General features: G+C 40.6%; 1 protein-coding gene and 1 pseudogene across 1 annotated transcript in view; both read right to left on the bottom strand.

The window, feature by feature from the left end:
• The window catches only part of LOC132418930 (leucine-rich repeat-containing protein 37A-like), a 35,946-nt gene extending 25,271 nt beyond the window's left edge, over positions 1-10,675 (bottom strand). The window contains 4 exon segments of the mRNA XM_060003014.1: positions 9,025-9,212; positions 10,085-10,153; positions 10,156-10,585; positions 10,587-10,675. Of these exon segments, the coding sequence (XP_059858997.1) occupies positions 9,025-9,212; positions 10,085-10,153; positions 10,156-10,585; positions 10,587-10,675 (776 nt within the window).
• A 462-nt stretch (positions 10,676-11,137) lies between these two features.
• On the bottom strand, positions 11,138-21,962 carry LOC132418939 (RAD52 motif-containing protein 1-like; annotated as a pseudogene).
• Positions 21,963-23,145: the final 1,183 nt, after the last annotated feature.

Below are 23,145 nucleotides of genomic sequence, written 5' to 3' on the forward strand. Positions count from 1 at the left end.
GCCTGATGCCTAGGAACCAGGCATCAGGCCAGCAGGAACAGGTACAACCAAAACCTCTCCCCGTCCACCCTCTTTCCTTAAAGGACTAGCGAAAGCAGATGAATCGGTGCCAGTCCTGTTCTAAGTCAGCTTGGGCTGGGGAGCTAATTCTGCTAATAAATAAATTAGGGTAAACCATTAGGGTAATTAAACATTCTTCCTGCCTTTGGTCAGGAAATTGAAATAGATGAGTTCTAAGTTCTCCTCTAGTTGTAAAATTCTGCTTTCAAAACCAATATTTACCTTCTGCTTCTTTTTTTATCTTCCTCTTTTGCAATTCTATGAGAATAAATCTGTTTTGAAAGAAAACGTGATCATGATTAGCCATTACAACTATTTCCAAATCCTTATTCATTCCTTTTTACTTTAAATCTTATCTACCCAGTGAGATGATAACTTTTTTAAGGAAAGGAATTCTACCCTGTTTAATAATCCTTTGACTCTTCCACAGTACCTAACATAGGGACTTGCACGCAGTAGGCAAGATATTTTATTGACTGTTTTAGATAATGTTCAACACATAATTCCTAATAAAAACTCTTAGAAGTAGAAAAAGAAAATAAAAGTATCTAGCAGAAACCTAAGCATTGTTTTAAAGTCAAGACCAAGAGTAGGATGCCCATGATTACTGCTACTATTGATCACTGTGGAGGAGATCTTAATCAGTATGATAAGAAAAAAGAAGTATTGGAAAGGAAGAGACAAAAATATTTGCACGTGAAATGAGGGACCTAAAAAGACCAAAAGAATCAACCGAAATTTTATTGGAAGCAACATGAGTAAGATGGCTCCATACGAAATCAAGAGATCCACATATAAGCCTCAATAGCTTTCCCATATAACACAAACAACTAACTAAGAAACAGAAGAAACATCCCATTTACTATATCAGTAGAAATGCATAACGTACCTAGGAATAAACTTAACCAAAAATTTGTAAGACCTATGTGATGAAAATATTAAAACTTTTCTGAAGGACATTAAGAAGATGTACTTACATGGCATGAGATACCATCCTCCTAGAAGGCTGTAAAGAGGTCATTTCTCTTCACAGTAACCTCCAAATTCAATGCAATCTATTTATAGACAAAATAACTTTAAGTAAAACCTGGCCAGCAGACATTTGGTAGAGAATATATGTAAGAATAGTTATGAAATGTATGAAAAAGAAGGTCAAAGAGTAGGATCTTGCCCTACCAGATATAACATATGTTATAGAGCAACTGGAATTAAGCAGTGTGATATTGGTACTGGTACAGGACAAGATAACTGGATCACAGAATAGAGTCCAGATAAAGATAGTATATTAGACCAGGGAAGAAAGACTAAACCATTCAGTGAAAGTTTTGAAAACAATTAGATCTTCATATGGGGGAAAATGTTAGATCCCCTACCTCAGCCACACGAAAAAACAAATACAACAAATTCTAGACAGATTATTAAAGTACTTGAAGAAAATATTATGGATTATTTTTACGTCACGAGGTGACAAAGGCCTGGCTAACAAAACCCACCGCACACGAGCCATGAGGAGAGGTCGGGCAGATATGGTGGCTGACTGTCAACACACATCCTACTGTTCACAGCACTTGCCCCCTTTTTCCCTGGACTGTTTGTCTTGTTGTTGACTTATAAAACTCTTGGGAGTTCCCTGGTGGTCCAGTGGTTATGCCTTGGCTCTTTCACTGCTGTGGCCCGAGGTTCAATCCCTGGTCAGGGAACTAACATCCCGCAAGCTGCACAGCATGGCCAAACCCCGCCACGCCCAAACAAACAAACAAAAAACTCCTTATAGTAAAGAAATGCTGGCTTTCATTGTATTTCAGTGTTTCGAATCTTTCCAGTTTTTTTTTTGTCTCTAAGGAGACAAAAGAGTGGAGTAGGGAGCACAAGCTTTGCAGTCGGGTGAAACTGGCTTCTGCTTTTGGTTTGGCCACTGGGGCCTTACACTGATCTCCTTCATCTATGAAGGAGGGATAGTAATATCATCCTTACAGGACTGTGGACATTAAATCAGACAATATATGGAAAATTCTTCTTCTTATGCTTGGCATGAATCAGTGCTAAGCTGGTGTCACAGACAAGATGGCGGAATATATCAAAGGCTCTGCTTGTGGCATCAGGCTCTGAAGGCTCTTTCCCACCATAAGATTATAAAAATATTGCTTTTATTTTCTTCTAATACCTTTATGTGGTCTTTCTTCACATTTATGGAAATATGTTTATTTAAGATGAAAAATGGGGATCTGCTATTATTTACCCCCCAAATAGTTAGGCAGCTATTCCATCACCATTAATTCATTTTTTTCCACTGATTCGAATATTAAAACATGACATTTCAAAAGTCTTAAGAAAACATGGGTCTATTGCTGGACTCTATGCTACTTCACATAAATATTCGGCTACATTATTCCTCACTGTGGAATTGACATAACGCCTCATCTCTCTTCCGTTGAACACCATTATTGTCTACCAAAGGAAGAGCACTGCATGGCCCCTGTTCTCAAAAAGCCTATCATATAAGTGGGGAGAGGAAATAATGGTTAGGACTCCTTGCTTTCACTGCCGAGGGTACAGGTTTAATCCCTACTTGGGGAACTAAGATCTCGCAGGCGAAATCAAAACAAAAGGAAACAAATGCAAGGTTAAACTACATAGAAGTTAAAAACAATAAAAAGGGGACTTTACAGAAATTGTAAAAAAGCAAAAGGACATATGCCACCTGGAGATGTAGAGGGTACAGTCTGGGCAATGGCCAATGACTAGCAAGCTGACCCCATGCTAGTCACCAGCCTCTGAGGCTCAGAAATCATCCTCTTCCGCACCAAGAGAGAACTCATGTCTTCCTGTTGTGGTGGTCTCATTTTATCAATATCACAGGATTGATCAAAAATCAGAATGCCAAATTATTACTTGACAATGAGAAATACATCTGTTCTACACACAGGGCATCCGTGTCTGCACAATCAGTGAATTACCTTCTGTGGAGACAGGCCTCCATGGCACACTCAAGCACAATCACACAATCAAAGGCTACTTGGTGAGAACAGAATTAGAAAAGGAATCAGCTGAATCGAGAATTTAATGGGAACGCCTGAGGTAGCTGGATCCATCCAGCTCCTCAACAGGCACAGCCTGGCTGGTGGGCCTGACTCTTCAGTTATGCTGCCTAAGGTGCCATCTCTACTCTCGGGCAATGTGAGGATGGGCACTGCCCATGTTGTTCTCTCCTCACCTTTTCTATGCTTTCACTACTGACCAGGCCTCCTGCAGATAGACACATTTCTCTTGAGAAGTTAGTACATCACGTCAGGTTTTATTCAAGTCTGATAGGCCAGGAAGCCATTGGTCCTTACACATCTCTGCTCAGCTCCACGATGTGCTAACCTTGGTGTTTCTCTCCTGGGGGGCTGCCTTTTAAAAAACTGCTTACCACTTTTGTGAGTTCTGAGGGGAGGGGACTGCTTTGCTATAGCCCCTAAGAACTGGTGACAAACCTCACAGGACAAGGATCAGGAGGGCTGGAGTATTCAGGGAAGGCTTTATGAAGAAAGGTATCTGAACTCTTTTAATGTTAGCAACTGCCTGTTGGGAAAAGTAATAAACCATTATGTAACTGAACAAAAGGTAAACAGGCTAGCTCCAGGAATAGGCTACTATAAATATGACATACTTTAGGGTAGCCTGCTGCACGATTTTACTTGCAGTGTTTTAATGGAACATATCTACACAATTCCTAATACACCGGAGAAGAAAGCTGCTAAGTAAACCTAAGGAATTGACGAGATCACACTTTTATCTTTTAGGCATGTCCTTTTAGCCCTCCCAGGGTGACTGATAGCTCCATGAGTATGGAGATCCTATATCTCTCATCATTTCAGCCAACAAGTAAAGAAATCAACAGTACAATGAGAGTGACTGGTGAGTACAACAAATCAGCATAGTTTTTTGTGTTGAAGAAATTTTACTATCATGTCAACTCTGGCCTTCTTATAAACTTCACTTGTCAAAATAGTCCAATGGCTTGTTACCATGGATCCAATTCCATAGAGATCTCCTGGGAGTGGAGTTCCCTTAAAAATCCTGTGGGGACTTCCCTGGTGGCACAGTGGTTAAGAATTCGCCTCCAAGTGAAGGGGACGCGGGTTTGATTCCTGGTCTGGGAAGGTCCCACATGCTGTGTAGCAACTAAGTCCGTGCGCCACAATTCCTGAGCCCGCGTGCCTAGAGCCCGTACTCCACAACAAGAGTAGCCACCACAATGAGAAGCCTGCGCACCGCAATGAAGACCCAACGCAGACAAAAAAAACAAACAAAAGCATAAACAAACAAACAAAAATCCTGGGAATATACTTTTCAGTAGAAGAACAAAGTGTATTCAGTCCTCATGATTAAAGACAAGAATCAAGTGGTAGTAGGAGGAAAGGTGGCTTTGATTCTCAGTTTGTGGGTTCTGAATCTGAATTAATTATCGTCCTTACCTCAATGAGACAGAGAATTGTAACCAAAATCGTCACTACTACAGATACAGATATTGCCAAGATGAGTTTGTTGTTATAGCCATATCCTGGAACTTCTTTTGTGAGCTAAAAATAATAAATAATAATTCTTTTAAAACAAGGAGATGGAAGGGATGAAAGGTAATTATTTTTAATCCTATTCTAAATGATACTTAACTATTCTTAAAATACTATAAAAGCCAATCCTTTCAGGCGAGTAGCTTCTATAAGAACAAGCCAAATTTAATGTTAATAATCTTATCATTATCAATTTCTTCTACAATTTATCTACACATTATTTATCTTGTGTTATGGCTTTTCTTGTCTACCCTAGGAATAGTGGCACACTCTCTAAACGAGCAAAGTGGGAGATCACTGTCTTAGCCAGTTTCATGGCTGAAGAAAAGATACAGACTAGGAGCCTGTGGTATTCCTGCCTGGGCACGTTAATGGCATGTCCTAAACTGAGTGAAAGTCCAGCTCCCATGTGTCAGGGGTTATCCTCACCTCACTTGACTCCTGCTCTTTCTGCTCACTCTGGGCTTCTGTGCTCTCACTGATATAGTTGTCAGTTTTCCACTGCTCCGTATGCCATTCTGCTTTGGAAACATTTACTTCTTGCTGAGAAGTTTCATCAGGAGGCCTCATTGAGACATGAGGTTGGCACAGGCCAGCTGCACGTGGGTCTCTGAGCAGTCCCTTTTCAAAGTCTGGATAACATGAGAAATGAGCCTTTGCATGTCATTGTTGGGGATGAGGGACCGTAGCTGCTGGTTTAGCTGAGTTTCAACTTGATCACCTGGGGACGTGAGCCCTGGGAAAGTGAAGCCTGTGGGCTTGGAGGATAATTCAGTGCCCGTGTTGTGGTACTCCCATTGTGTTTTGTTGGTGTGTTGAACAGTTGGCATACTGTTGTCTGCAGCAACAGTAGAATGTGCAGTGAAGACATTCCTATGGGTAGTGTTTCCAGGGCCGTTTCCTCCTGGCAGAGTAGAGTTTCCTCTAGAAATAATTTCATCAGAAACATTTTGTGCAGTATTGTTTTCTGAAGTAGTGTGTTCTGTAGAATGGTCTGAAAGAGAAAATAATGCTAGAAAAGGATTTTCCTGAGAAGTCACTTCTCTTGAAGGTGAAACAGCCTCTCGTGGAGGGGAATTTATGAGACTCCTCGCTACAGAGAACGGACAGCTTGCAAGCATCATTCTATTGAGTGAACTTTTCTTTCTGAACTTTCGACTCCTTTTGACTTTGGGTTTTCTGTGGACCCGATGAGACTGAGTTTTATGGAAGATGTATTTTTCACCAGAAGGTGAGATTAGTTCAGAAGCCTCAATATTTCTAACTCTAGCCTTTACAGCTTCTAAAACAAAAATAGTGTGGGACAAGTCTTTTGATTTGCTTTTAACCTCAGGTGGGGATTTTGGAGGGATGGAGGCAGAAGGCCTGCCCTTGAAGTACTGTTTCAGGGAAGAGGAGCCTGCTGCCTTGTGTTCCTTTATGAATGAAGACTCTGCATTGGACGACTTTCCCACCAGCTTCCTGGGCCTCTGCACCATGAGAAGCTGTTTCAGCTTTCTTGCGGATGGCCTCCTGAGCCTTCTTTCTTTGGCAGTGTTCGCCACAGATTGCTGGGCATTCTGTTTCTTCCTGACGCTCTCATCTCCCACTGCTTTGAGGTGCATTTTCTGTATGCCCCTTGGGCCCCTGAGGACCCTGTTCACTCTCAGCAGCTTTTTCTCTGTACTCTCAATCTTTGCTAGGCTGTCTTTCTGTGGTTGGGCAGCTTCCAATTTCTTTTGAAAGATGTAGAGTTTAAACGTGGCACTTAAATGGTTGGAACGTGTATGCGTGGCAGGTTTTTCTTCCTTTTTAACCTCAGCAAATTTTTCTTCAGTTTCTGCATCTAAAAATTTTCCAGAAAGTGAAGTTTCTTCAATTTATTATTATTAGTTGAATTGTTGGGTACAGGTTTAACAGAAGGGCTCCTTGTATTGATTTTCAAAATGCCCAGTGGCATATCTCCATCTTGTGTATTTGAAAAAAGAAGTTGAATGAATGGTAATAATGTTGATTCCACATCTTCTAGATTCCCCTCTGAGATAAAAGGCAGTATGTAATTCAGTGCACTGATAATATCACTTCTATTATTAAAGTCCAGCTGCTCATTCATGAAGCCTGACAAGCTGACAGCACTTTATCTGAGGATGCCCTCTCTGACTCAATAGTCAGCTCGCTGCTGTTCTTCTTCCAGGCTTGTAACACCTTCATCAACGATCCTTCTGCATTCCCTATAGATGTTTCTTCATCTGTCAAAAATAACTGTTTTTGATCATTGAAGACTGATGGGACAGCTTTTAGTCAGTCCACAGCCAAATAAATTAGGAATCACTCAACGTTTGAGTGCCACTTAGGAGAAAAAGAAACACACACTTAAGCCTATGACTGGCAACAACAAAATGCGAAAAAGATATCTCTTGAAAAAGTGGCTATCTACTCAGAAATTCTGTAGCGTGAAATATACTAACTATATTCAGGATTACTCCACTGGTTCCCAGGGGCCAGAACTGAAGAAAGTCCAAGGCTGGAAGACAAATATTCCCCTACTCAGCTGGACTCTCTGCAGATCTACTGTGACTCCTCAAATTTATATACCCCATCCTGTCCTTCCTCAGAGGCAGAGGAGTGTGAGCCTTCCTCTATCCACCTCTTTAGTGTGCTTGTGTCCTTGCTACTATCACAGATGACCACGACAACAACCGCCATTAACAGGTCGTCATCTGGACATTTCCTTCTCCACCCACCCACCGAGTCCTTTGCTCAGTTCCTGCTTCCATATATCCCAGCCCTCATAACAGAAGCCTCTATACAGAAAAAAAAAAACACTATGTCCGCCCGAGCTCTTTGCTAAAATTTGGGCAGGGATCTGGGGTATAAGAGATTTGCCCAATTGTAGGCCAACGTGGAATGTTCAACAAATCAATGGAATAATACTTGCGGTCCAAAATGCAGAACGGAAAAAGCAACTTCTGTCAGATGGCTACTTTGCTTTCATTTCATTTTACTTCTAATATTTCCAGCTTTACTTGGGGAACCATCCAAAGCTTCTGACTGTGTGAAGGTAATGTATACCATTGTGTAGCTGGGCTTCTCTTCCAAAAGGATTAAAAGTATTTTTCCTGAGGGTCAAAGGAGGAGGGAAGGGTCATGAGAAAGGAGGAGCATGGGCTTGCAGAGAGCCCCAAACTGGGGAGAGGAGATAGGGGCACTAGGGTCATAGCATAACACCTCTGATCTTGTTTCTCCTCACCTGTAAAAGGAAATTGAAAATGGCTTTTCTGCCCACTTCTGGGGGAGAAGGGAGTAATACAACTAGTAAAAAAAATTGTTTGGGGGAGTTCCCTGGTGGTCTAGTGGTTAGGACCCGGCACTTTCCCTGCTGTGGCCCGGGTTCAATCCCTGGCTGTGGAGATAAGATCCCACAAGCTGTGTGTCACAGACAAAAAAAAAAAAAAATTGTGTTGAAAAATCAGCAATATTGTCTTTATATAAGTAGCAAAGTGTTATTATTTATGATGTGCTCTAGATCAGTGATAGAGACCTGTATTCAAGCTACGTGGGCATGAAAGCACATTTTGGAAGTCACCAAGTTAGTGCCAATAAATCTAATACATAGAAAAATAGTTGAAAGCCCCTGAGTGTTTTGTGGATAGAAAAGTTTGAGATTCACAGCAAGTTCAGAGCTGGACAGTCTAAGAATAAACTAGCTCTCCCATCCATTAGAAAGGCTAGGTAGCAGCTTCCGGTTATGGAACCAGAAATCCCAGGCTCCAAATAGGACATAAAACAGCATCACTTGTACTCTTTATAAAATTGCAGAAACAAACAAAATAAATAAAAATATATTTACACCTGTCCTATAAGACAAAGGGTAACTGAGACCTAATGTATATAAAATCAGTTTACAAACTGTGATGCACTATATCAATAAGTTCTCATTTGCAGAGAGCACAGCATAGGATATGTGGCCATTAATGTTAATTCCCTTCCCACTTCCATTCCTTTCTCTTGTCCCTTTATGTATGTGGATCAGTAACATTATTAAGCTAACAATGTAACTGAGCAACTATTAGCTTAATAATGTAACCAAGACTCTGATTCTTACCAAGGGGGTAGTTCTTAGAAACTTAGGGAGTTGGAATTCTGAATGAATTAATTAAAATAATGAAATTACATCATTAATTTTAATTTTAAATTAATTTTTTAAATTATCATCATTGATTAAAAATTAAATTAAAAACTTATTATCCCACAGTTGAGACTCACCACAACATGTGACGTCTGTCAGGTATCCACTGTCAGAACACAGCTTGACTCTCTTAGACAACCTCAATGGTATTTTTAAATTGGCAGAGGCAGCAGGCCATACGGCTAGGTAAGTTCCTATAAATGGAAACACAGATAATTAAATTCGTGGTAAAAGAGTTACTTGAGTAGGTAGAAGAGGTAGGCCAAGGCTACCACAGACCAGTGCAAAAGGGAGTTCTTGGGGCGAATGGACTGCAGAACTGGATAGGGGCCAGTTGGCCAATTGCTGCTCTTGACTGTTGTAAATAAATACAGAGGAGGAGAGAGGTGCCCAACAGAAGGATTAGGATGGCAGTAGATATGGTATGCCTAGAAAAAAGGGAATAGGGATTAGAATTGGGTGACATTGATCTGTAGTTTAATTCAGAAGTATCTCCTTCCAACCCAAAAGCCGCACTTTGGGTTGAGAGTACACAGGAAGAAGGCAGACTTCTAAGAAGAGTCTGAATAAGACCGTACCTTCTGGAATCCCTTTATCAGTTCCCTTTTGTGAGTAGTAATATATTAGAAGTTATTCTAGTAATAAAAAAGCATCGTGTGGTTAAACAATAACAGAGATTGCATTGGCCAAATCTAGACAAAAGGAACATTCCAAACAATAACATTATCATTATAATAAGGTATAACATAGTTAATTTTAAAAAAAGCACATGAGTTCATAGTGATACTCAAAATGAAAAGTGGGGGAGCTCTTCTGTATAGAATATTGTCAGCTAATAAATGCAAAATGGATGATAGAATAGGAAAGGGTCATTTTGCAACTATCAATGTAATAACTGATTCAGACAAAGATTATCATTGATGCACAGTTGGGTGAAGAGTTGTTTGAAAGTAGGATCTTCACTGATCCCAAAGTATCACCCCACAGATTATTTATCAATTACAAAGGGGAAAAATAACTTTACAATGGAGAGATATGGAAGAAACCACCTTAATCAAGTGATCAAACTTAGCACTGGGCCTTCCTGCTGGGATGGAGAAATTTCAGCTTCCTCAGGGGGTTCTGTAGGTTCATCTGGGTTTCCCAAAAAATCCGTACGTAGGCACTCCTCAGGATAAATGGCATCCATACTGGGATCTAAATAATCACCCTGCAACTGTCGTTCTAGACCCTGAGTGTTTTTTTTTTTAAATTGGCCTGTACTTCCAACAATAGTTTTGTCAAGCCGTTGATGCTAAACTAGATCTTTCTTCAGGTTTGGGGGTGAAACCATAAACTTCATTGGTTTTGAACTGTTACTACCTAGAGGTGGAACAGTATTTCAAATGATTGGTGACCTTCAGCCTCATCTAGGCCTATGTGTTTAGTCTTACTTTTGTGTGGAGAAGGGAGAACAAAGGGCTGATTCTGATCCCAGTCTTGCACTGGAACTGCCTCTGGGAGCTTTTGATGTTGGGTTTGTTTGTTATTCAGATCCTGATGTGGAACAGCAAACTGATCTGGCCCTGGGGGCAGCTCTCAAACCGAATCCGTATCCGGGTAAGGAACCTCAGTCTCAGTCAACTCCTGATGAGGGGGGGCCAACATCTGGACTGGAGACAAGGACATTAAGTAATTAAAGCCCACGGCTTCTGCCAGGGGTGTAAGGGCAAGGGGCCATTTGGGAGCAGGGTCTGAGGCCTGTGAAGACCAAGCCTCTGTCAGCCGCGGGGGATTGGGGGTCACCTGGACGGGGTGACCCCCACTCCGGAGGCTGAACTGCCTGGACTAGAAGCCACCGTCCTTGCCATGTGAGGAAGAGCCGAGGCAACCAATGGCGCAGCCGGGACATAACATGCGGCGGCTCCAGGGTCAGTGCCCCAGGCCAGTGAGGAGCCGGAAACACATGCTGCGTCCCAACTGAACCGCTATGCCAGCACCTACGCGACGGCTCACGTTAGCAACCGCGCACCCCGCCCCCGCCTAACGTCCCTCCCGTTATTTATGACGTCTTCAGATGCGCCACAGTTATTAGGCTCGTGCGGAGATCCAATCTGCGCCACCAGAGTGGGCCTTTTTCCCAGAGTTCCCAGGGCGCAAGCCATCCTTCCCCTTGCAAAGGCAATAATTACCTCCTGCCGGCCCTCTTCCCAACCCCGCCCTGCCCACCCTGGCCCCAAACAATGAGGCGGGATTTGGGCTGCAGACCCGAGTGGCCCCAAACTGCAGCAGCCCAGGGGTGGACTTGGGAGGGAAGGATGCAGAGCTTCCCGAGGAAACCAAAGGACCTGGCATTCTGGGAAATTCAAAAGTGCTAGTCCAGTTCTGGCGATCTGAACTCTTCCTTCTCAAAGCTGAAGTCTGAGAGACATTCTTCCTGCCTTTGGCCACACGGCTGACAAGAAAAGTAGCTGACCTGCGAAATGAGCACCAGTTAGGGTGGCGGAAGGGGAACACACCTTACAATTATTCGAAAATGTTGCCATTTCCTCCAAACTCTCAGTATTCACGTCTCAATATTCATACACCACTCTGTTATTAGGGGTCACCACTGAATCAGTGATGACTCCAGAACTTCTGTAGGAGGGGTTTGGGGCAGGTGAGCAATTCATTCTGGGAAAGAGAGTCTAAAACCAAGTGAATGGCCCTTTACATTAGCATGGGAAGACTTCCCCCATCCCACCTTGTCTCAACAGAGCCATTAATGTAGAAAAAACTACTGTGTCACTTTTCAGAGGTCTACCCTGTGTTCACATATGGAGAAGACACTTAGAATGTTAAAGTCAGCATGATAAGCAATTTTCTTGAAATACTGTAACTAGCACGAAGTTTAATTTCTTCACAGTCCTTTTCATAATCTATTTAATTTTACTCCTTTTTAATCATCTGCTACACCTTTAACACCTAAACTCCAAGAGAGAAGGAGCTTCACCTTATTTCCAGTGCCTACCACATGATGGTTTCTAAATGGAACTGATTCCAAGATTGGCCTCATTTAGGAGTGTATATGTTGTTATAATTAGGTTTCCAGAAACCTTTGTATCAATACGGAACCCTTTCCTCTCACATTTCATAGGAAGCTAGACTTCTTAAAGCGCAAACATGGATACGTTTCAAGTTCCCTTGACTGATTTAAATTGATTTAAATAATTAGTTTGTACAGGAAAAAACTTCCAAAATTTTTACATTTTTCAGAACATAACCACCTCTTCTTTCTCTACTTTCTTTCCTTCAAAACAAACTTTGCAACATTGGGGGGAGTTAAATAATCACAAATCTAGCCAAAAATTAAGCTCTCAATGACATGAAACACATTTTTTGCTCCTTTTAAATAAAAATCCTATATGCAGTACATTAATGTTTTCTTTCAGAAATTACGTTGACAACTTAATTCCTAACTCGAGGCATCCATATAACTGTTTTACAGAAAGGTTCTTTGGCAAAATATTTAACACAAGATACATATGAGATGCTGAGATCTGGGTAATATACCTTACTTGAAAGGCATGAATAGTTTTTAAACAGTGTAGCATAATCACACTTAAGACCATAGTTACTTTGTTCCCAAATCCCTGCAATTCTATTTGAGGGGAGTTCTAAAAGGCCTGTGTCTTCTCCTGTGTCCACAACCATAGATGTACACTGGTGGCTCTCAATCCTGCTCTCCAAACTTCAAATAAGGGGCCAGAGACAAGGTCCGGGACTTGGAGAAGTACTAGAAATTCCCTGCCTCAAAAGCAGTTTCAGAGTTTCACCTTTTCCTAAGGAAGACAGAACTGAGTAGATATGCTGAAGTCTTCCAAATCCTGCTGGTTGTTTTGAATTATGGCTACACTGGCTGTGTACCTCTTGAGTTTTTAACTGCACATACTTGAATTAAATCCTGTAGTTCCTCTTCGGTTCTAGCATCTGTGACATCTTCACAGGGTCTATATGCCACAGCTGTTTTACCACTTTCTGTAATAAAGTTAACAAGGATCAATTCAGAAGTGTTCTTGTTCTAAAACTTCCTGTACACAATGGTAGCACCGAATAATTAGACATTTTTTTGACTTCTAAAAGCAGAAAATAAGAGCATTTTCCTAGAAGTTCCCTCATCTGACACGTCAGTTTTTATTATAATTATTTGTGAAGACATATATAGGAAGTATCAACTTTGGTTCAAAAGCTTTATGATCTTAGAAATAAGAACTAAAGAATAAGGACATAGAAATTAAAAGCTGTGGAAACAAAAATGTTCAATCACAATACAATTAAATAGGAAGGCATTATTAGGTGGGGGTCAAAGTGAGTTCAAACCTGGGAGAGATACCACTGGACTATAATAGATACTTCCTATTAGAAGCAAGGCAAGTGCCTACTCCTTGGGACCAAAATTCTACCAGTTACAATGAACAAAGCTTTGGAGACAGAGACAGACAGACAGAGCATTTGAACTCTCTACTGGCAGAAACTGGCCCATGTACCCTTTGGACAATACAGCTTGCCTCAAGGCAAGATACGGCCACCAGGCTTTTTGGTCTAAGGAGTTTTGGGTACATATTAGGAGTACCTTGGCATATTAGGCACAAACAACTCAGGCATTTATTTTGGTTCTTAAAGGTTGTTACCCAGAGTTGACAGCGGATGGAGATTCTGCCTGATGACCAGGGAAGTCAAACCTCACTGGAAGGGCCGCCCAGGCTGGAAGGCCAAGTCCAATCCAGGGTCAACTCTTACAAGCCAATAACGTCGCTGACAACTTAGCTAGGATTTCTCAGTCTCTCAGCCTGCAGGGCTGTGAAGCAGGGGAGCAATTCTGTTCCAGGAATCTACTAATCATAAAGTTTCCTTTGGGCACAGCCTGTGACATTCTCACCGCTGTATAACTGCATAGGGAACACAATCAACGCTATTCAATAGCATGACCAGTTTCAAGGCTCACAAAAACTTAGCCGATTATTATATAAGAATCATATTCACCCAAGATATCAGAAATAAATACTTCAACAAGAAAACAACGGTAATAATAATAGTCAATATATTTTGTCTGCTTACTATGTTTCAGGCATAGTTCTAAGCTTTTTACATTCATCATCTCATTTACTCTTACAATATCCCCCATTTAGTGGTAAGCTGAATTACTAACCCTATATGCAGATAAAGAAATTGCAGCTTAGAGATATTAAATGCCTTCAAATGTCTCTGGCTAGAAAAACCTAAAATTGCAACAACAACAGCAACAAAATCTAAGAGACAATGTTAGGACTCAAACACAGGTGTCCAAGGCTTATAATCACTACACTATTCTGTATGAGAAGCAAGCAATTGAGGAAGAACTGGATCAAACACTTTCTGTATGAACTGAGGCAAGTCATTCTACATCTAAACACTGGGGACAATAATATTTGCCGTCGTTCTTCTCATAAATGCCACAAAGAACAAATGTAAGACTGTTGCTGTGAAAGCATCTGGTGAATGAAAGAATATGTAATGTTTTAGATAACCATTATTTTCATCCAATTAACTTTTCAAATTAGTTTATTTGCTCACTGAAACTGAAGCACTTCAACGACATTCAAAAAGGTCTTACCTAAAACCACAATCAGCAATTTCTGGAATGCAGCTGTTATAGCTTTCTGAATAGCAAGCTTCTGGGTTACCTTCCTTCCCATAAGGAATGATAATGACCCTAAATCCAACCAAAACAGATGAATTTAAAATGCCTATATGAATAACTGATTTCTAGGTTATATGTTTAAAACTAAAAATGCATCTGTGATTCTTAGACATTACCTTAGTGATTAAGGGCAGGCACAACACGGGTACGGGTGAATGTCTCCGTTGCAGGTACACCCTGGCATGGCACATTTTTACGGCTCGGATCTATTCTGGAAGTTCCTAAAATACTACGCGGGAAATGCAAACCAAGAACGTGGCACAAATCTCATATTACTCACAGATTTCAAATGGACAAGCTGAGGCTACATTGCTACAGACCCTGCTATCCTCTGCGTAAAGGGCTGGACTCATACAGTGAGATAGAGTTGGTTGTAGTGCAGATGATCTGGCCTCTACGCAACCATCACCCACTCAGGTGGATGGTGGAGCCTCCTCCACCCCATTCGCTAACAGCCCTGCCTCTGACTTAAAACCCTAAGCCCAAGTGCCATGGAATCTAGGAAAAAACTCAGTACGAATCGGAATCCCCTTTCTAGGGATCTACATTTATTTTTCCGCTCAGGCCATTCTATAGGAGGCAAAGGACTGAACATTTACACATGAGTTTATTTCAATCTTCAGACAATGATTTTTTGGGGATAACTGAAGGTCAGAAGACATGTGTATTTGAAGGATTATTTTAGCACAAAACAAATTATTAACGAAAAAAAATAATAATATTAACTAATTTTCCCTCCTCCTAAGCTTCTTGGCAGGCAGCGACTTCTAAAATTCTAAAGTTTAAGGTGTTGTCAGGTATTGCCTAAGATAAAAACCTATATTGTCGGGCAGAACAATTCTGCCCAGGGCTTTAGTTGCTTAGAAAAGGTGATGATGTATCTGAAAAGTTTAGTTTCAGAAAGAAAGGAAAAAGAAGAAATCCCACTGCCTCACCTCCCCACACACACACATACTGGAAAACAGACCTTCCTCCAACTTATCCAAAGGTTCCTCAGCCATGCCAACTCAGGGACTCCTGCACTTGTGAGAGGTCAACACCACCTCTAAAGCACAGAAGAACTTCAGGCTTTGCTTCTGAAGTGCTGTCACAATATCTTCATTTTCCCTTTCTTCAAGGTTATAAAGATCCCGAAGCTGTTAGGATTTTGAATTAAAGGCTAGACTTCAACATATACTGTTGTTAGAAATAAAAACTAAACTGCAGCAATCCCAGGTAATAGTTTAGGTATGCTATCCCTTCAAAATCAACTGAGACTTGCAAATGAATCACTAGGTATGGACAAATATTGTTTATGATATACCATACAAATACTGGAGAAAATTATGGACACCACCATCCAAGTCATTGAGTTTATCACTAATTCTAGGTGGCAGACCAATGCTCAGATACTTACATGTGGAAGCCACCCACATCTCCTCCCCACAGCCCTGTTCTATCCTTCTCTCTAAAGTCTAGGAGTTCAGAGTTGAAAGGAGTCTGGTTAGTCAAAGAAAGTCTACAGAGTTTACCTTGATGATCCTTTTTCACCACACATGGAAACCAGAGAAGTAATTTGCCAATTTTTGGCATCTGGAGCTGTTTAGGGCAAGCATATTATGATGAACCACCTCTACCTGGTGCCGAGACAAACCTAAACACATAAAAGACCTAAAAATATCTCAACCCTACATAGAGATTTATTTTGGATATACCTGAGATTTATCAATACCAATTTCATAGAGTGTTTGTGAAGATTAAGTAGGACATTTTAAGCAATGAGTTCACAGTGAGCCCTAAATAAATGTTATTTATTATTTTTAAGTCAGTACTTTTCTGCAACATTTCCAGGGCCCCTGATTAACCAGAAAGTTCCCTGACATTCGGTGGTGAAAGTGATGATGAAAGCATCCAAGAAAGCCCAGCAAAAGCCTATGATGGGGCTGGGTGTAAGCAAAGGAATGGACTGTTTTACTCATCTAATCCTGTAGCTCCTGCTTGAGAATATGACGTGAAGAGGAGACAAGATGGACCTGCCACTGAATTAGGACCTTAATCTGTAGCACACCCTCCCCAAGTTACTGTTAGAAGAGGGAATATGTATACCTTTATAAATGTAAATGAAGCAACGAAAAAAATTAGAGGTTCATCTGCATTAACAAGCTTCTTTGAGAGCGCAAATATTTCAACTCTTATACTCTCTAAATAACTTACACACTACTGTGGATTTTTTACATCACTACTTCTTTCTTAAACGTCTATTTTCATTTTGAACAGGGTGTAGCATATAAATATAGTCATAAAAATTCAAATAATACAAATAAAGTCAAAGCATTGTTAATTCTTTATTGATTTGTTTCTGCATTTTCCTCAGTCACTAGTTTATGAGCTCCTTAAGTGCTTGAAGGAACCATATATTATTCTTTCCTTGTTACCAGAAACAAGCATAGATCTTGGCATACAATAGAGGAGTGATGGTCTGTTGACTGAGTGAATGAATGAGTACATAAGAAAATGAAATTACTTTCTCCAACTGAAGCTGCCTGCAGGGAAAGAGAAAAGAAGACTAATTTTTAAATGTTGAGTGTCACATGGGAGGCTAGGTCCTGTGCGGTGAGTCATAATGGAGCTGTCCTGGACAATTAGGAAGCTTCAGAAGGGCTCTGAGCCACTGGGTAGTAGAGACAGTTCACATCTGGGATAACCTTGCCACAGTTCTTGCTGGCAAACCTTTCCCTTCGTGCTGAGAAAAACTCAGATACATTAGGCCTTTCCTTCATTTTATTTTAAGATGTTATTCTCTTTTCTGTATTTATAAAAAACAGAGGGGAAAAAGATAGGAAGATATCTGCCAATGATGTCATTATTATTCCTCTGCCTGACACAGTGCCTAATATTTACTAGGTATTTCATAAATGTTTGCTGAATAAATAAATAAAATTTTCTTTATATATCAATAAAATAAACAAATAAATTTGGGGGAACATAATTTTATTCCAAAATGCTGGAATAGATTTTCTTCTTAGTTCTTTCTCTATTTTTTTTTTCTTAGTTCTTTAAAACAAACAGGGGAAAAAAGACCAAAAGAAACAGGAAGAAAGAAAAGAATATCTAACTTTAGGTTAACTATACTCAAGAATTATTAGCGTATTTTTGAAGAACATTATAAAGATAATTACCAAAACTAATATCTTTTGGGTTGCCAGTCATCTGTGATCAGCATTTAATAGTCAATCCTCACAGTAACCTTATGTGCTAGATATATTACCCCATTGTACGAATGAGGAAACTGAGGCACAGAGAACTTACATAACTTGTCCTAAGTCATCAAGTTAGTAAGAAGCAGAGCTGGAATTTGAACTCACTTCTGACTGTAAAGCCTGTGTTTAACATGAATGAAAAAAAAAGTGGGGGTGTGTTAAACATCTGTTAATTTAACCTTAATTTTTAGAGCACTAAATATAGAAATACCTTTTCAATCTTCATCTACCCATCGGGGAAAGCCTCTATGAGAATTATATTTTCTCTTTTTAGTTAGTATTTATCTTTTAATTTATTTTTTCCTTAATCATCTCCCATGACAAATATTTAATTAGCCTAGGGTCATTGAGACTTTAGAGATTTTTAAAAACATATTGCAGGAAAATCACTAAAAATGATGGAGGAAGGACATGTGAAAATTGATCCCTCCATAGAAGCAACAATACCAGTAACAACAGCAACAACAACAGAACTGGCAAAAATGGTCAGAATCAACTTCTTCTGAACTCTGGAGATTTAGCCAACAGGCTTACTGCACATTGGGGAGCAATTTATTCAAGGAAAACAAATTAATTTCTGTAAGAACTATGAGAGCTGTGTTGCTTGAACTTGTCCTTGACCTTTGCTCTCCATGCCAGTGGTAGCCTTGAAAAACAGCCCACATCCCTGGTACCAGAAGGAGAAGCATGGACTGGGATGGCCTTCAAAGCCTCATTCCCAAAGAACTATCATTGTTTTACATGTCTTGTGGTCCCTGGAAGACCTCACTTGAAAGGCTTGCCTGTGACCTGACTGAGAGCTGTCTAGTGAGAAAAGCCGCTTCTCAGGTGGCATTACTGGAAAACATTTTCAAGCAAATATTTTAACATGGCGGTTGCATGAGACAATGGATAACAGTTTGGGGCAAAAAACAGCCCAACCAAAAAGCTTAAAAAGAAAAGCTGAGGAATGAAATGTCCACAGAGACTGAAATGTGCCAATGTATTCCTGGGAAACTGGAAGACCACAAGACATATTCCTGGGAATGTAGGAAAATAACTGTTAGCATTAATAAATGAATTCAGCAAGGTTTCAGGATATAAGATCAATATTATTTCTAGGGCTTCCCTGGTGGCGCAGTGGTTGAGAGTCCACCTGCCGATGCAGGGGACACAGGTTCGTGGCCTGGTATGGGAGGATCCCACATGCCGCGGGGCGGCTGGGCCCGTGAGCCATGGCCGCTGAGCCTGTGCGTCCGGAGCCTGTGCTCCGCATCGGGTGAGGCCACAACAGTGAGAGGCAGCATACCACAAAAGAAAAAAAAAAATTATTTCTACACACGAGCAATGAGTAATCCAAAAGTGAAATTAAGAAAACAATTCCATGTGTAACAGCATCAAAACAAATAAAATACTTAGGGAAAAATTTAACCAAGTAAGTGCAAGATTCACACTGAAAAGTACAAAACTGTTGAAAGAAATTGAAAAGGATCTAAATAAATAAAAAGACACGCTGGATTCATGGACTGGAAGATAGTCATATTAAAATGTCACTACTTCCCAAATCAACCCATGGTTACATTGTAAATCCTTTCAAAATCCCAGCTGACCTCTTTCCAGAAATTGCCAAGCTAATTCTAAAATTCATATGGCAATTCAAGGAAACAGAATAACCAAAACAATGTTGGTAAAGAACAAAGTGGGGGACTCACACATCCTAGTTTCAAAACTCAGTTCAAAGCTACTGCAATCACAGTGTGGTACTGGAATAAGACAAGACATGTATATCAATGGAACAGAAATGACAGTATAGAAATGAACCCTCATATTTTTGGTCTATTGATTTTCAACAAGCGTACGAAAACAATTCAATGTGGAAAGAACAGTCTTTTCAAATGATCCTGGGACAACTGTACATCCACACACAAAATAATGAAGCTGAACTCCTACACTTCACACCATATATGAAAATAAACTCCCAATGGATCAAATATCCAAATGTAAGAGCTCAGGCTATAAAACTCTTAGAAGAAAACACAGGACTAAATCTTTATGACCTCACATTAGACAATAGTTTCTTAGATATGATACCAGAAGTACAAACAACCAAAGGAAAAATAGATGAATTGGATTTTATAAAAATTAAAAAGTTTGTGCTTCAAAGGACACTATCAAGCAAGTGAAAAAACATACAGAATGGGAGAAAATACTACAGTTGGGAAGAATAAGACGCAGTTGGGAGAAGAAAAGCATAGTAGTTGCTAGGTGTGACAATCTCAAAATTTTGAACTACTACAAATGAAACAGCCGCCCTGAATCACCCCAAAGGGCAGACCCAAGTTATTTTTGTTTTTAGTGTTAATGCTTTTCTAAATCTGAGAAGCTGCCAGGATTCTAGTACACAGCAGAAAGTGATGACAGCACCCTGAAGTGTGTCAGCTTTTGTGTGTACATAGCTATCTAAAGGAAACCAATACTAGTTGTCGAGGGGAGCATTAGTGCGGCTCTGTGACCGCAGCTCAATTTGCCTTCATAGTGTGGCCACACCTCCCTCATTGATATTCTCAACAATGAGGTAAATAATTCAATAGGGATAAGGCTTTGATTTTCCCCTTATTCTCTCTTAGTGCTTATGTTCTTGGTACCATATTATTTTTACTTACCTTTTTTTTTTTTGCGGTACGCGGGCCTCTCGCTGTTGCGGCCTCTCCCGCTGCAGAGCACAGGCTCCGGACGCGCAGGCCCAACCTCCATGTCCCACGGGCCCAGCCGCTCCACGGCATGAGGGATCCTCCCGGACCGGGGCACGAACCTGCGTCCCCCGCGTCGGCAGGCGGACTCTCAACCACTGTACCACCAGGGAAGCCCTTGGTACCATATAAATGTACCACAGAGAAGGCAGCATGTGAATGTGCTCTGTCTGGTTAAGTTATATAGCCTTTCTACATTGTAGAGTCCTACAGTTTCTAAAATCATGGACCTTGTATTCTTAGAACCAATGAAGTGACTAAAAGAATTTTTAAAAATAAGCCATCAGTCTGGACCTTCATAGCTGAATGAAGGAGAAACACTTTAAAGTCAGAAAAAAAAGTATACTTAACATTTAGGATTTTCAACCACTGCTGGTTTTGCATAATATATTTCATTCCTGATTTTATCTGAAAGAGATATGATTACTACCAACATTCAAAAAGTGGTACTTTATTAATTAATAAGCTCTCGGCTCATTTTTGAGGTTGATTTCAGATATAAAATAGACTACCACACTGCTAACTACTTCACCTGATGTTTGTCAATAACATAGAGGCTTCATTCCAGAAAACTACTGACTTATGATTACCTGCAGCCCGGTGGTGAATCAAGGTTTTGTGGGGCCTGAAGCTCATCTACTTTGGAAAATCCTATCTAATAAAAACATGAAAGTATGAATACAAAAATCGCTAGGACCCTTCTCAAGACCTTGGAAGGGACCTCTGCAAGTGAGGAGCCCTGAAGCCTAAGCTTCATTTAATTCATGATAAATCCACTCCAGCTGGGGCCCTTTCCCAAACTTATTTAATGCAGGCAACTTATAAACACCCCAGTAATATGTCATTATAGGTAGTAAAATGACTTAACTCGAGGGTGGCATCTTCCCTTGGTGGCTTGCCTTTGGAAAGAGATGCAATAAACTTTATATCTCACCATGGCAAATGCTTCCTGAAGCAAATTAGCTATGTCTATTAGAAAGACTTATCCCAAAACAAAGACTTACTATACTGTGACAGTCTTTTTTTTTTTTTTTTCATTTGCTGTACGCGGGCCTCTCACCGTTGTGGCCTCTACCGTTACGTAGCACAGGCTCCGGACGTACAGGCTCAGCGGCCATGGCTCACGGGCCTAGCCGCTCCACGGCATGTGGGATCTTCCCGGACCGGGGCACGAACCCGAGTCCTCTGCGTCGGCAGGCGGACTCCCAACCACTGCGCCACCAGGGAAGCACTGTGACAATCTTTTGAAAGTAACTGTGGAAGAGTTTTAGGAGTACAGTACTAACTTATTTACAACACCAGATAGATCTGATTCTTTCACTACCTTTTTCTGTCATTTAAGAGGAACACAAATTCAAAAGGAACAAGTTTGGTGCCTCTTCCATTACAAATATTTTCTAACGCACTTCTACTTCACGCATTTTCTACTTCATCACCCCCGTCCCTCACCTTGTTACCTTGCTGCATAGATGCTCGAATAGCTCTCACATATGTTTTCCCATCAACATCCATCTTTCTCCTTTCAGTATGAAAGTTTCTTGGGGAGAAAGTCCCTGCCCTATGCGTCTTTGTATCCCCAGCACTTAGTACAGTGCTGACACACAGTGGGCATGGCACTCAATGAATGTTTTTGAATGAATTCTTAATCTTTAAACTGTGATTTATTTATTTATTTATTACCACAATGTATTTTCCCGTGTTGCCTACATAACTATAGTGAAACTCTGATTCTTATAAGGAACTCTTGCTGTTATAAGATGTTTAGGAAAGGTGGTGAGTTTAAGATGTTGTATTGTCGCTACTAAAACCTCCTGGTGAAGAGACCTCATGAGCCTGCTCTCCGGTGTGCTGGAAAAGAAAAACTGACCCTTGGTGCTATCTCCCCAAGGTAGGCATCAGCAAACTAACAAGGGAAAGGAAGGAGGGCGCTAAAGATAGGCATCTACAGGAATTGCTAATCCAGTTCCAGACACAGCCTCAACACCTTCATTAACCCAAAATGTGTGAACTGTGTGAAACTGGATTTCAGAACCACAAGACAGGTAAGGGAGTCTTTTCCAAAGCCAGGTGTAGAAGAGCTCTCTTTTACCTTGAGTCTGAAATCACCTTCGGGCCATTGAACACACCCACTATCATTTCCTTGTGTCATGAGAAATCACAGAATTTTTGAGCTGAAGGGGTAAAACCCCTTTGAGCTGAAGTGTAAAACCCACACTTCTTATTGAACAGTAGTCAGCAAAGAAAGTATATTGAATTAGGCTACAGCAATGTATTTTCTTTATATTTTTCACACTACAGCTGAACACAAACAACGTCTTTTTCCATATCTCAAAGGTTCCCATTGGCCACAGATAATTCACTTCAGAGATATATGCTTTTTGAAAAATAATGTTCTGGGTGGCTGGGGAGAGCCCTGTGGTGGGTGTTCAGGAATTCTTTCTGCTTTACCATTTAAAAGAGCTAATAATGGTTGGGGAAGCACCCACACCTTTTGCTCCCTGAAGAATTCGGTGCTTAACTTAGTTCTTTGCAGCTCTGTGTTGCATACATTTTAAGCAGTTAGGAACTTTGCACATGAGGAGGATTCAAATTTAAATTCAAAAGTGGAACTTCATGGACCATTCGCATATTGGAGAGGCATCAATGGGATTCCTTGACAATGCGACTTTGAGTGTTTTTGCTTGGTGCCTTTTAT

The sequence above is a fragment of the Delphinus delphis genome, chromosome 2, assembly GCF_949987515.2.
Source record: "Delphinus delphis chromosome 2, mDelDel1.2, whole genome shotgun sequence".
Taxonomy (NCBI): domain Eukaryota; kingdom Metazoa; phylum Chordata; class Mammalia; order Artiodactyla; family Delphinidae; genus Delphinus; species Delphinus delphis.